The sequence below is a fragment of the Talpa europaea genome (assembly GCF_964194135.1).
Source record: "Talpa europaea genome assembly, chromosome: 6".
In the NCBI taxonomy this organism is placed as follows: Eukaryota; Metazoa; Chordata; class Mammalia; order Eulipotyphla; family Talpidae; genus Talpa; species Talpa europaea.
In genome coordinates, this window is record NC_140072.1 from 15070791 (window position 1) to 15085449 (window position 14659).

General features: G+C 37.1%; 1 protein-coding gene across 3 annotated transcripts in view; it reads left to right on the forward strand.

Moving 5' to 3' along the window:
• BABAM2 (BRISC and BRCA1 A complex member 2) overlaps positions 1 to 14659 on the forward strand; it is a gene marked incomplete at both ends in the record, with an annotated part of 352443 nt that overhangs the window by 64664 nt on the left and 273120 nt on the right. For all 3 annotated transcript variants that reach the window (XM_084235977.1, XM_084235976.1, XM_084235978.1), the window contains one exon: positions 5130 to 5224. In XM_084235977.1, the coding sequence (XP_084092103.1) occupies positions 5130 to 5224 (95 nt within the window). The remainder of the gene's footprint in view (positions 1 to 5129; positions 5225 to 14659) is intronic.

Below are 14659 nucleotides of genomic sequence, written 5' to 3' on the forward strand. Positions count from 1 at the left end.
GAAATATACATCTTCTAGCTTTGTTCTTTTTCTTTTCTTTTTTTTTTTTTTTAAAGATTTATTTATTTATGCATACAAGACCTGGGGTACAGGTCAGAGATGCAGGGGGTGAGAGGATTCCCCAGAGACAGAGTTGGGGACAGAACAGGCAGATTGACCGAAGTACACTGCTGAGGGGAGCAGTGGGCGAGTCAGGACAGGTCTGCTGCACCATTTGGGTTGCTCCCTGGCCGGCCAGGGATTGAACTCGTGCTGCAGAGGCTGCGGATTGCTTCATAGTGCAGTGCTTAACCCCTTGCGCTACCAGAGAGGCCCCCATTTTCTTTTTTTTTTAAATTTTATTTTATTATATATATGTATTTTACATCATTCTGCCTTTTTGTACAATGCATGCCTTCTCCTCTCAGGTGTAGTCCCCGCAAAATTCCCACCACCAATTCACCCATGCACCATCATCATAGTCCCTTGTGTAAGAACACATTGCTTCCCCTGTTTTGATCCCTCTCTCTCCCCATCCCTTGCAGAATGTCTCTGATTAATAGTTACCTATTAGTTTTGTTTTTTAATATATCTTAATTATTTTTTTTCTGGTCCCTTATTTAAGTGAAACCATCTGATATTTTTTTTTCCTGTCTGGCTTATTTCACTGAACATAATCCCTCCAGCTCCATCCATGTTGCTGTGAATGGCATGAGTTTATCTTTTTTGATTGCTGAATAGTATTCCATTGTGTATATATACCACATCTTTTTGATCCAATCATCTATTTTTGGATATTTGGGTTGTTTCCATATCTTGTCTATTGTAAATAATGCTGCAGTAACATAGGGGTGCAGATATCCTTTTGGATGAATGTTTTTGTGTCCTTTGGGTAGATTCCTAGGAGTGGAATTGCTGAGTCATATCAAAGCTCCATTTTTAGTAGTTTGAGGAACCTCCACACAACTTTCCATAGTTGTTGGACCATTTTACATTTCCACCAGCAGTGTAGGTGAGTTCTTTTTTCTCCACATCCTTGCCAACATTTGTTGTTGTGTTTTTTGTTTTTTTTTTTTAATATGTGCCATTCTTGCTGGTGTAGGTTGGTATCTCATTGTAGTTTTGGTGATGTTGAACATTTTTTCATATACCTTTTGGCCATTTGCATTTCCTCTTTGGAGAAGTGTCTTTTTAGCTCTTCTGCCCATTTTTTGACTGGATTGTTTACTTTGTTTTTGTTGAGTTGTGTGAGCTCTTTGTAGATCCTTGTGATCAGTCCCTTATCAGTAGTATTGTGTGCAAAATTTTTTTCTAATCAATAGGGTGTCTCTTTGTTTTTGCTAATGTCTCTTTTGCTGTATTTTCTATTTCTTGTAAGAACGTGTTGTAATTTTCTTTGTATATGTCCTTCACCTCTTTTGCTAGGTTTATTCCCAGGTATTTTTTTGTTTGTTTGTTTCAGTTATAAAAGGGATGGTTTTCTTGATTTCTTGTTCTTCATATTGATTGTATAGGGAGGTTACTGATCTTTGTGTGCTGATTTTGTATCCTTCTGCTTTACTAAACTGGTTGATTATTTTGATTAGTTTCTCTGTGGAGTTTTTGGGGTTCTCTATGTATAATATCATGTCATCTGCTTTGCTCTTTTTTAAGATTGCTTTTTGGCTATTCTGAATCCCTTGCATTTCTAATGACTTTAGGCTACTGCAGGAATTTTAACAGGGATTATTTAATATCTGTAGATTAATTTAGGTGGTATTACCATCTTAACAGTATTAAGTCTTAAAATCCACAAACCTGATTTATGCCATTTATGTCTTGAGACAATCTTTTGTGGTTTTCAGAGTGCAAGTCTTATGCTTTCTTCTTTAAATTTATTCCTGTGTATTAATTTTGATGCTGCTGTACATGGAAATGTTTTCAGTTTCATTTTTGTGTTATTCATTGGTAGTCTAGTATAGAAATACAGTTGATTTCGTACATCTTGTACCTTGCAACCTTACTGAACTTATTTATTAGTGCTCATAGGTTTGTTTGTTTGCATGTGTATATGTGTGGATTCCTTAGGTTTTTCTCTATGTAAGATCATGTTATTTATGAATACAGATAATTTTACTTTTTATTTCCAATCTAGATGCTATTAATCTCTTTTTCTTTTCCAATTGTCCTGGCTACAGGCGCCTCCAGGACAATGTTAAATAGAATTGGCAAGAGTAAATATCCTTGGATCAGATTTTCAATCTTTAGTGGTTTGGAAATAACACTAAGTCCTCACTTAACATTGTGGATAGATTCTTGGAAACTGCCTTTTTAAGTGAAACAAGATTTTACAAAAGCAGGCCCTCAAACAATGCTTCAGCTTTTTTAGTCTTGGCTTGGGTTAATGGTTTGTAAAGCATGTTTGAAGAAAGTTTATAATTAATAATACATTTAGTTCAAACCTAGAGATAGTAATGGGAATATTCAAGGAATAGGTAGTGGTTGTACTACTCTTGATAATTTAATTCTACACATAACTTCTCTTGCTGTGTTTTCTTGTTCAAATTTATTCCCTACAGATAGTGCAGAACTAACTCTTCTATACTTTATTCTTCACTGTAGATTTTCTCAGTGTCTACTGGATTGACTAGGGAAAGCTTCATACAAGAGAAGATAATTAAGTGTGCTAAGTGGTCAAGGATGGTTAAGAACTGAGCAAGGCAGAAGAACATTTCAACTAGGTAGATAATATTTGGAGGTCAGCAAGCAGATCATATCAGAGCATGATCTGGAATATGTTCTAGAATATAACTTGAGTAGGTTGATATTAGCTTGTATATAAAGAGAAAGGTAGGTAAATTAATAAGAATGTAATGTTTTGGAGACCATAAATGCCAGTTCAAAAAGTTTACTTTTCTTCCACTTGACATTAGAGATCAATAATTAGAGAATTATTGAAATATTTCACGTTAGGAAGTTTTGGACAAAGCAGTATTTTAAGATTGGTGACAATATGTACTGTAAGGGGTGGAGGAAAACTCAGGAGACCATTTAAGAGTATATGATAGTAACTCAATTTTTGGAAAGTGTTGAGTCAGCATTATCTCACTGATTACTCAGCGATCAAAAAAGTTAGACTCATGCAATTTGCACCAAGATGGATAGAGCTAGAAGGGATCATGCTCAGTGAAATAAGCCAGAAAGAAAAAGAAAAATACTGAATGATCTTACTCATAGCAGGAATTTAGAAAACCTAAATAAGGGACCAGGAAAAAGACTAATTATAATAAAGTAAAAATCAAAATCAACAAAGCAACTATAAACCAGAGACACACTACAGGGGGGAGAAGGGATTAGGATCAAAACAAGGGGGGGTGGGAATTTTACAGGGACTATAACCAAGATGAAAATGCATACATTGTGCAAAAAAGAGAGGGAGGCGTGAAGCAACCTGTATAATGTAGGATGCTGCCCAAGAGCCAGATCCTGGCCTTTTTATTGATAGAGAAAAGGATGGGTCAAATTGAAAACCGGATTTAGGGCTTTAGGGAGGGTGAGTCCTCTGATATACTTCTGACCCCCACCCATGGCTCCAGTCTTATTAACAAGGCATCCCAGTGATCAGTCCTTGGGAGGCACAAGGTTCATCAGTCAACATCCACCCCCCTCTCCTATTCCCGGTCATACCTTGTGATATATACCTATTGCCTCAGGACGATCAAGCGTCCTGCTTTTGTCTGACTTGAAAAGAGCCTTGTACGCTACACCCACATGAAAGCAAAGTTCTTTGTTTGATCTCCAGTGCCTAGTCTAGTCCTTAGAGCAGGGTTCAAATATGTGTTCAATGTATGTATGAATGTATAGGCTAGGTCACCCTGGCTGGATGGAGCTGTTATAATCGAAAATACCCATATAAGAGACATTTTGCAGGAAAAGCTAAAATGACTTGTTTTCTAAGAGTAACAAGGGTGTGGGTAAGGTCAAAGGTGACCCTAAGGTCATCTTTGGTGATTAAGGAAAAGCAGTGACATTCCTAGAAATAGGGAAATCTCTCAGAGAAGAGGGGGATTGAGAAAGGGAGTCATGAGCATGGTTTTAGACTTGGTGAATTTGATGTTGAAATGCATGGTACATAGAGATAGAAAGTCTCAAATGAGAACTGGTCTGAATGTTTTAATTTGAATATATTATTCTTCGAGCAGTAAAATTATTGAACTGCTATGTCTGTATCTTTGTAAATGGGTGCAGGATTGTGTGTATTTATACAAGTTTGTGTGTATTTATACACTTTTATACACTAGAACCCAGTATGTGTGTTAGATTGTTGATATGCAGGTCACCTTATTGTTATTAGCAGAATGATGGGTATTGGTTCTTGAGATGAACAGAGGGAATTAAAGGGGGCTAAAGGAGGAGACAGAAAAAGAACAGAGCTAGAAGAACTTACAACACAAATTTACTAAAGCGACTTTGTAATTTGTCTTGTTTCAAAATATTACTAATAATAGCAGTAGTCCTCCTGTACTACTCTATATTATTGAGTGCTTACTATATGCCAGACACTGTGCTAGACATACTGTCTCTTTTATCCTCACAACAAATCTGTGATTCCAGCGCTATTATAACCCCCTTTAACTGATGAAGAAACTGAAATCTTAAGAAAGTCTTAAAACTTGTGCAAGATCACTTGAACTAATAAATAATATAAGCCTGTCATATAAGCCTGAATTTTTTTTTACTATAAGCCAGATGTTCTCTCCATTATACCAAATATTTGTATGTTGAATTTGTTTAAGGTAAGGACCTTGTTTTTACAGATTCAGTCCTCAGTAAAGACTTCTTATAGCAGCAGGCAGTGATTGCACAGTAGGAACTCCTGTTAAATGAAAAATCACATATACTCTGGATATGCCTGCATTTACTTTTCTCTTTGTGTATTTATATTTATTGTGTGTTAAGAGATAAAACTTTTTTGGATTGCATGTTATGGGTGATAATTTAAAAGAGGATATCAGTTCTTTTTTTTGAGGAATTAATCCTTCAGAGAGTGCTTTTCAAATGTTTTGTTAAACTAATATGAACTTCTTTTAGAAGTTTTCCTGATGCATGCCTCAGAACATTCATACATTAGTAAGGAAATAAAAAGGGATTGACATTCTCGTTTATTTCAGGGGATATCATTTTCAATGCCCAATACCCAGAGCTGCCCCCTGATTTTATCTTTGGAGAAGATGCTGAATTCCTGCCAGACCCCTCGGCTCTGCATGTGAGTACCACAAGCTCATTTGGATGATCTTTATTTGTTGAAAGAAAAATAAAATTAGCTTTTGACAAATGCTTAACAGATAAATTTGCCAAGCATGTGGATTGTTTTCCACCCCTTTCTTCTCTGTCCCGTGAAATAAGTACAACTCCTTGTGTGCCAAAATAGTTTAAATAAGAGATTTTTTTTTCATTGCAGTTTTGCTTTCAGAGTTTTTTGAATTAATGAAAGTCTCTAGCACATTGGTTAAAATAGCTTTACTTCAGCTTAAAGAGACATGTTGAAAACATTTTCTCTGCTTAAACCTAATATTTCAAGCCTGCAATCAATTTTCTAATGTTTACTAACACTTCATCACAGGGCTTGTTCGGGGAATGTTTCTTGGCTCTTCAAGAGGCTTTTTTTCTATAGAAGTGAAAGTGGCAAATTTGGACTTGTATCCATATTATCTCAGTATTATTATCAGGAGGGTAAAGACCAGATTAAGTGTTCTTTATTAAGCAAGACCAAAAACTTTGTAGTTGGAGTAAAATGTTTCTAGATTTAAAGCAGGGAATGGGAGGTGGAACTTGTCAGAACACATGCGGTTTATATAAAAATTATGTGCTTTGCATGGCTGGTAGAGAAAAACATGTGCCACTTTGTTTAAAAGTTCTGACCAGACCAAATGTGTCTGTTTCTTTCCCTTCTCAGATTCAGTTTGGCTATGATGCCTGTATTGTAAGAAGTTTTGTTGTTGTTTAAAACTGTATTGTTAGGTTTGTGGGGGTTTTTTGGGAATTTTTTGGTGTCATTAAAGTTTTGTAATTAAAAGTTTTGATGACTTACTTTGAAATCTTACCTCCTCCATTTTTTTCTTTTTTTTGGAAGGAGAGATTAGACAGGAAGTATTAACCCACACCTAAAGTATTAAGTTTTAGAACACAGCTGTAAAAATATGGTTGGCAAGAGTAGGATGAGTTTGTTGCAAAATTTCTAATAATTAGACCTAAACTGTTGCTTTAGTTGATTTTTAAAAATTTTGTAGTTACACTGTAGCCCCTTTAGATGCCATGTGTTACATACTTACCCTGCATTCTGCTGTGGGGGGAAGAAATTGAGGCATCAGGGTCTCTACAGACCTCTCCTGTGTTCAGCCTGCCCAGTGCAGGGCAGCGTATGCTATCTGCCAAAGCTGTGTTACAGGCTAAGTGCCCCAGAATTTTTAGGAAGGTTTTCAGAATAGGCTTTGTGGTGGAGGTGACACGTGTACTCATTCTTAAGGAAAGGAATGAAAGTGGGGGACTATTGTTGGGGGGAAAGGAGTCCTGAACAAACTCCACAAACAGGTTTTATGGACTCTACCCCACCGCAGACCAAAGCGATCCAAGGCACCAAGGGCTGCAAATCCCATAATGCCATCACCACCGAAGAATGGAGGATTGCTGGGAACTAAGGGTGGAGTTAAGCAGCCAGGCTTGGTTTATAACCAGAGACATGTGGGCCTTGGGGGATTGTTGGTTTTTTGCCGGCCTTCAGGATGCTATTGGGGTCTCAGGTCAGCGGAACTGGCAGGACACATTCACCAATATATCTTGCTCTCTTTCTCTATGGGTTATTCCTCTCTTTGTTTCCCTTTTTGTAAATAAACCCTTTATTAACCTTTTGTGTGTGTGCCTGCAGTTGAGTCTCATTTTAAGTCCCTTTAAGTGCCTGGGTGAGGACCCACACTCAGGCCAACCCATTTCATATTGGTGTTGCCCTTAACCGTATGACAGAGTATTTCAAGTAGGGCAGGTGACATAAATTTGAAGAATTGATGTATATAATATTATAGAAGTAGGTATGAAATGTAAGTTAACGTAAGGAAGGGCTAAAAAAAAGTTAGAAAGGTAAATTGGGATATGATCCTAGGGTGAAGGAATGTTAGCTAGGTTAAGAGCCATAGAAGGAAATGATGATTAGAGAACCATCTAACAGCAATGTTGTCAATATAATGGGTTAAGGAGGGATTGAATATCAGAACTGAGGGCTGCTATGAAAATTCAGGGAAGAGAGCAGGGCCTTTGAGCTAGGATGATGCAAGAGGGGGCTCTCAGAGGGAAAATATATAAAAGATGCATTGACAACTTGGTTTTTAAAAAATTACTTTAAAATTTAAAGGGCATATCTTTAATATTGACAAATATTATGAGGGTATACAATTTTTTTAAAAGATTTATTTATTCATGCATACAAGAACTGGGGTACGGGCTAGAGGTGTGGGGGTGAGAGGATTCGCCAGAGACAGAGTGGGGAACAGAATAGGCAGATGTACTGAAATACACTGCTGAGGGGAGCAGTGGGCGAGTCAGGAGAGGTCTGCTGCACCATCTGGGTAGCTCCCTGGCCAGTTGGGGATCGAACTCGTGCTGCAGTGGCTGCAAACAGCTTCATAGGTTGCATCCCAATCCCATGCGCCACCAGGGAGTCCCGATAGTGTAGAATTTGGAAACTAGAAAAGACTTTTAAGTTCCATCTTACTGTACTTTTCTATTTTAGTATTGAAGAAAGTTACCTAGATTTATATAATTGTGTCAGAGTAGATGTGATAACCCCAGTCATTCTGATACTTAGTCCCTGAGTAAAGTTATCACAAATGTTTTTGAGGAATTAACGAGAAAAAAAAAAACAGCCCAAAATTCAAAAGCACTGTATCTAAGACAAAGATCGCACATCTAGTAAATATTATTTCTTTAACTAAATTTACTTTAAGGCATCAGGCAGGCTGCCCAGCATTTTGTCATAGACTGATGGGGTAGGCATGCCTAAAGAAGCAGCAAGGGCACCCTTAGAATCTGGGAGTATAGTCCAAAGTGGATCGTATGCCATATGGAATTTCCTTAAAGTTTCTGGGTTTTATTTTAAAAATCATGAAAAATTTGCATATGATTCTATAATATACCTATATATTTTTAATATAAAGTATATTAAATTTTAAATATTTGAGAGAAATACAGACTTTCCAGTGGATTTTAGTTTGTAAGATATAGTTTCAGAAATTGTATGTGATCTTTTATTTATTCAACTTGTTTAAAACTTCTCCCAAAACAAGACTTAAATAAAGGATACCTATAAGGTTAGTAAAAATATGAGGTGCTCTGATCTATCAGATGATTAGTTTTTAAAATTTTTGTTTGTGTGAGGTAGGAGCTCTGCTTCATTGTTCCACAACACTGGAGATCCAGATGTGCCAGCAAAATTTATCAGAAAGACTGTTTTTTTTCCTTTTTGAATTGTCTTGCTATTCTTGTTGAAACTCAGTTGACTATAAATGTGAGGGTTTATTTCTGGGCTCTTCATTCTATTACATTGAGCTGTACATTAACCTTATACCACACTGTTTTGTTTGCTATGACTTTGTAATACATTTTGAAATTGGAAAGAAATGAAATTTTCAACATTGTTCTTCTTTTCCAAGATTGCTTTGTTTTAGGTCCCTTGCATTTCCATATTAATTTTAACATCTACTTGTGAATTTTTGCAAAAAAGTCAGATATGGGGCCTCCCTGGTGGCACAGCGGTTGAGCGCTGGGTTGCGAAGCTGCCCGCAGCCTCTGCAGCACCGGTTCAATCCCCTGCTGCTCCCCGGCCACTGGAGGAGGGTCCTGCATGGCGTGCAGACCTCTCCTGCCGCCCGCTGCTCCCCTCAGCAGTGTACTTTGGTCCTTCTGCCTGCTCTGCTCCCCGCTCTGGCTCTGGTGAATTCTCTCACCCTCCTGCGCTTCTGACTGTACCCAGTGCTTGTATAAATGAATAAATAGATCTTAAAAAAAAAAGTCAGATATGATTTTGATAGTGATACTGATGAATTTGTAGATCAAGCTAGTAGCTATTGCCATCTTAATAAAATCAGAGACAGAGTGGGGAACAGAACTGGCAGATTTACTGAAATACACTGCTGAGGGGAGCAGCAGAATATGACATGTTTTTCCATTTTTTAATAGTTCTCATTAACATCTTTCCCTGTTTTATAATTTTCAGAGTACAAATTTTGTACTTTTGTTAAATTTATTCCTAGGTATTTTTGTTACAATTGTAAATGGGCTTTTTTATTGATTTGATTTTCAGTTTCACATTGTTATTGTGGAGAAACGCACCATTTTTGTATATTGATCTTGTATCCTGCAACTTCACAGTCTAACTTGTAATATAATTTTTTTTCTCTACTGAGTAAAAATCTCTTTATAGACTTATGTTTTTTATCTTTTTCTGCTTTTTATTGAGGTAAATCAATTTGTTGTGGAAGTTGAATCAAAATATCTCATATTTTGATATTGAGATGTAATTCTAAAATAGTGACATTGCATTCCTTTGATTTATAAACCAAACAAGGCATTTCCTAAGGTAGTAATGAAAGCAGTATTGCCATAAGCTTATAGTATTTCTGGGAGCTTTTAATGTCAATATTGATAAATTGTAGATTTATTAAAAATTTTCTTTATCATTCTATATTATATGTGCTAATTAATTTACTTACAAGCTACTTAAATTAACATTAGTTGTCTCTTATGATCTAGGGCCTAGACAGTGGATATAAGGCCTGAGCTCTTTTCTAGATGTGTTCCCAGGCTGGTAGAGGAGTCAGATACACAACTTTATTTAATAGACAGCGTGAGAAGATCATGTAACTACAGCATAGTACATACCAGAGAAAACAGTTGCATTGGGGGTGATTTTGGAAAGTTTTCTATAAATAACATGATAATCATCCAGATAATTTGTGTCCAGAAATATTTTTCAAGAACACTTAGAAGAGTTGATTCTTAAGTGGTTGTTACTTGTAGAACTTTCTGCTCTTTGCACATTTTTGCTAAACCTGCAGACCTAAGCATTTGCTATTTAAGAACTGTCCCTGTGCTGTAAGTTAATTTTTCAGTGGCTGTTCCTTAATTGTGTTCCGTCTTAGTGTTTACCACACTGTTTCATGTGTCATGTTCTGAATCAGGTGCCCTGCTTTACTAATGAAAAAACATAAAAATCAAGAAAAGAGACATTGAGGAAAATCCTGTCAGTCAGTCTTTTATTGATTGTACACTTTATCTTCAACATTGTGTTACATGGAAAGTGACCTCAGGGAGTCTGAATTTTTGGGAGACATAGATACATGAAAACAAATAGCCGCTGGTAGAATATAGTTAAACGTTGGAATAATTGACACAAAGGACTGCTGAGGGAGAGTTGCATAGTGTTTATTACTATATAATGTGAGAGGAGTGGATGATTAATAATTAAGACAGAGGCTCCATTGTAATGAAAGAAGAAAATTCTTTTAGTTTGGAATTATGGTATTAAAATCATTAGGAAGAAGCTGGAACTTGTGCTGAACTAAGTGGTGGGTAGGCATAGTTGTTACGCTCTGGCTACCACTTAATTGCTTCTCTAACCTCATCTTTTCCACTCCATTTCTTGCTCCCCCCTCTCCAGTCACATAGGCCTCCTTGTTCTTCCTCAGACACTCCAAGAACAAACACTCCTACCTTAAGACCTTTTTCGTCACCATTTTTATTCCTGCGTGGAACTCCCTCAAGTTACCTGAATGACTTGCTCCCTGTCTTCAAATGTCATTGTATTTGGGAAGCCTATACAAAATGGTAACCTTTCCTCACTCTCATCTTTATCATGCATTCTTTTTTTCATTTCATTTATCACCATTTGATAAGTTTTTGGTTGCCTATTTGTTTGGTATCTGTCTGTCTCTCTGCTGGGGTGACTGATGGGGGCTGAGGGTTTTCTGAGATATAATGCCTTCAATGCTAAGACAGGGCAGTACGAGGCAAACTGGACTAGAGGGTCACCTTGGTTTCTTCACTGCAATGGAAGCTTCATGAGAGAATGGAATTTGTTTTCTTCAGTGTTGTGTCCTGGTCTCTAGAAGAATGCCTGGCTTGTAGTGCACAATACACATTGTTAGATATACAAGCTTCCTTTAAGGTTCTGTGTTCCTTATGGAAGTTGTTGGTTTCTGAGACTAGAAAATATGTTTTAGATGAAAAATGAAAATATGTTTTAGATGAAGAAAAATGCAATTTTATAGAAATTTTGGGGACAAAATCAATTAACAATCTCTGAAGCAGTGATTTTTAGCCTGGCTTTTGCAACATCCTGTGGCATGTTTGGCTGCCTCAAAAGGTATTGTGAAATTCTTTTCTCCAAAAGTAATAATGATAATTCTCCTTAATTTAAGATAAAATTGCATAAAGGAAGAAGGGTGGATCATAAATTTAAATGAGAAGAACATACTGCAATTATAGCAAGATTGAAAACCACTGATAATCTGACTTCCTAGTTTGTAGAAGGTGAGAGCTACTCTGTGCTAGGGAAAGACATCTTCAGGGCAGGGAGGCTACTGCAGGTACGACCCACGGCTTGTGTGTTTCCATCCCTGACTGCTCTGCTTAAGTGGAATGTGAGTAGAAAGAAGGATGTACTAACACATTGTCACTTCTTTTTCCAGATTTCCATTATGCTACCTATGGAAAGACATCTTTTGAGTGTGTCCTCAAAAACTAGTGCCGATCTTCTATTTATAGGAAATACACACAAAGAACACACTAAGCTGAGGTAGTTCTGTGTCCCACTATTGAAAAATGCCATCTAGGTGTATGGTGTTCGATTCCTAGACTCTCTGCCTGCTTTCGCCTAGAACATATTTAAACTAGAATGCCTTATCATTTTTTGAATATATGCTTCATGCTACCTTTGTGATATTTAAAGAACTCTTTAGCACTCAAAGTGGACATAGTACTTCAGACAGCTAAGTCATCAGAATTGCAGCCTCAGATGACATGTGCGGGGATAGAGGTGTCTGCCAACAGGATGCTGTTGGCACGTTAAAGGAGATGCAGTTTACTAGATCCACGTGTAGTCATTATCAGGGACGTGGGCACATTTTATTTGATTGTATATGAATAATTTATGTTTTTATATAACTTACCGAAGAATAGCACACATGCAGAAGAGTGTGCAAATCACGTGGCCTGTGCCTACCAGGTGCTGGTAGGCCAGGGCTAGGGAGTAGAAAAGGGCTGGCTGCCAGTTAGACTAAGGGTCTCCTGCTGGGTCTCCTGCTCTGCAGGGGCAGCTATGCAAATGACACCAGGATCAGGATGAGAAGCTTCTTCCTCTGCACACTCTGTACTGTCCCTCCTTCTCTCTTTCTAGACAGTGGACACATTTTACTAGCTGGCAAAGGAAAGATGTTTATGGGGTCCAGTCCCAGTTTCAGAAATAGGGCAAAGAAGAGCAGATTTGGGAGAGGAGAGGCAGTAGATGAATAACTAACGTAACTAGATAATGCCAAACTTATCTTTGGCTCAGCGTCTCCTGCTCTTAAGCCTGTCTGATGAATTCTTAATTTTACGTATATATTCTTAAATTACTTGGTTATTTTCTACAATTCTTTGGTGAATTTATCTTTTCATACATAGTGTTCCTTTTTTGCATATGCTAATTATGTTTATTTTCAAGTACTGTCAGTTCCATTATCTGGAACATCTTTGTGTCTGTTTACTTGCTTTTTGCTTTATCAATCATGTGGTTCTGTATTTGGTATTTCTAGTAGTTTTGAATAAATGTCAGACATTCCAGTTAAAAATCTATAGAGACTACTCTGGATATTGCATCTTTTAGAGGGGGGTTTCATCATCCCCTCTGATAGGTTGATGGTTGTTAACTGATCACCACTGTGCAAACAGGGACTGTGCTGAGGTGGGACTAGAGTATGGCTTTGGTGTAAGGGTCTTTTTACCTGTGATTTACTACTGTTCCAGAGGGAGAGCTCATCATGGTTTTTAACAGTCTGGAGTGGTCAGTGTTTCTAGACACTTCTAAGTGCGTTGACCTATATAGTATTTTAAAATAGAATGCCATGTCACATCCAACAGTGTAAGTCTTTGTCCTGATGGATCCCAAATTCTGAATTTGGGCTTGTAAAGACTGTTGATAACACTGCTGCTACTGCTGCTTTTCAAAGATGGATCTTAATTTTTGCTTTCTTGTCCCAGAAGTCATCAGTTGTTTTGAGGGGAAGTGGCTGCATGTTTGAAGTCTCTCAAGGTTTTGTCAAAAGTTCTCATGACTTTTCGAGTCTGAGCAGCAGCTTTATGTCTCTGCAAAGTCCAGGTCCTGAGCCTGTCTCCTGTGCTGGGATTTTGTAAATGCTCGAATTGTTCCAGCTTTGGCCATTGAAAGCCTATCGGTTGGCTCCTATATTCTTTTGACATCCAATCACTGTAGGATTTTTTTTGTTGTTGTTTTTATTGTTGTTGGAACACTCTCTTTATAGCACTACAAGATGTGCTATAGGATCTTGTGTATTTCCTGTTCTAATGCTAGAATCAGCTGTTTCTCTAAGAAGCCCTAGTTCTTTTTATTTTATTGGAGAAAGGTATTAAATACTAAAACTTGAGTACTAAATATGCTTATCACTACTGTAGTGTTATTGCTTTTAGGTAACAGCTAATGGAGCAAGAAAATAAAAATGTCTATAAATATTTGTATGTATTAACTATTTGTATCAACATTAGTGAAACATGAGTTTAATACTGATATCTCCAACTCTAATCAACTCCCATGTGGATCATTCTAGCCTTTGGAAAGGTTATTTTAGAATCTCTTTGTGTATGTCCTGAACTCTGTTCCTTTGTGTTATTTTTCCCATCTGCATATTTGTTAGTTAATTCCTCCTACAAACATGTATTGCATCTGTACAATACTTAATCTGATATTAGGGATACAAAGATGAATGATTCTTTGATGTAGTCAAGGATTCCATACCTGTTAATTGAATCCCTTTCATGTCAGACACTGTACTACATGCACACAGTTCAGTAGTGGGCAGAATATAGCTACAGATGATTATTATATAAGATGGAATGTAACTCTTATGTAAGGTAGAAAAGAAAGGTAGTAGCAGTATTCATATGGAATAATTCTTCCAGAAAGAAAATCACCTGATGAATCATAGCAATAGAACCTGGTAGCGTTCAAGTGACAGAAAATTTAACCAAATGGGTTTAAGTTACAGGAGAATTTCTTGGTTCTCACAATTGAAAAGACTGGGGTAAAGCTAGTTTGGAATGTGACTGGATTTAGGATGCATTTAGGATAATGCTAGCTTTATCCTCAGGCCTCTAATAGCATCTCCCAATACCTGTAAGCCAATATCACACCAAAAGAAGAGAATGTCTGATATCATGCATGGAAGTTTTGGAATTGAAATTTGTTAGATTTGATTTCCCTGACTTGGGTCATCACATCCATGAACATTGTTGCTCTAGAGGAGGGAGTATGTGCTGATTAGTGTAGCTTATGTGTATGCTCCATCTCTTTCATGGATGCTGGTTTTGTGATTATTAATTACATTATACATATTTATGTTTTGTGATGTCTGTGTTATATTTTACAGTGAAACATTTT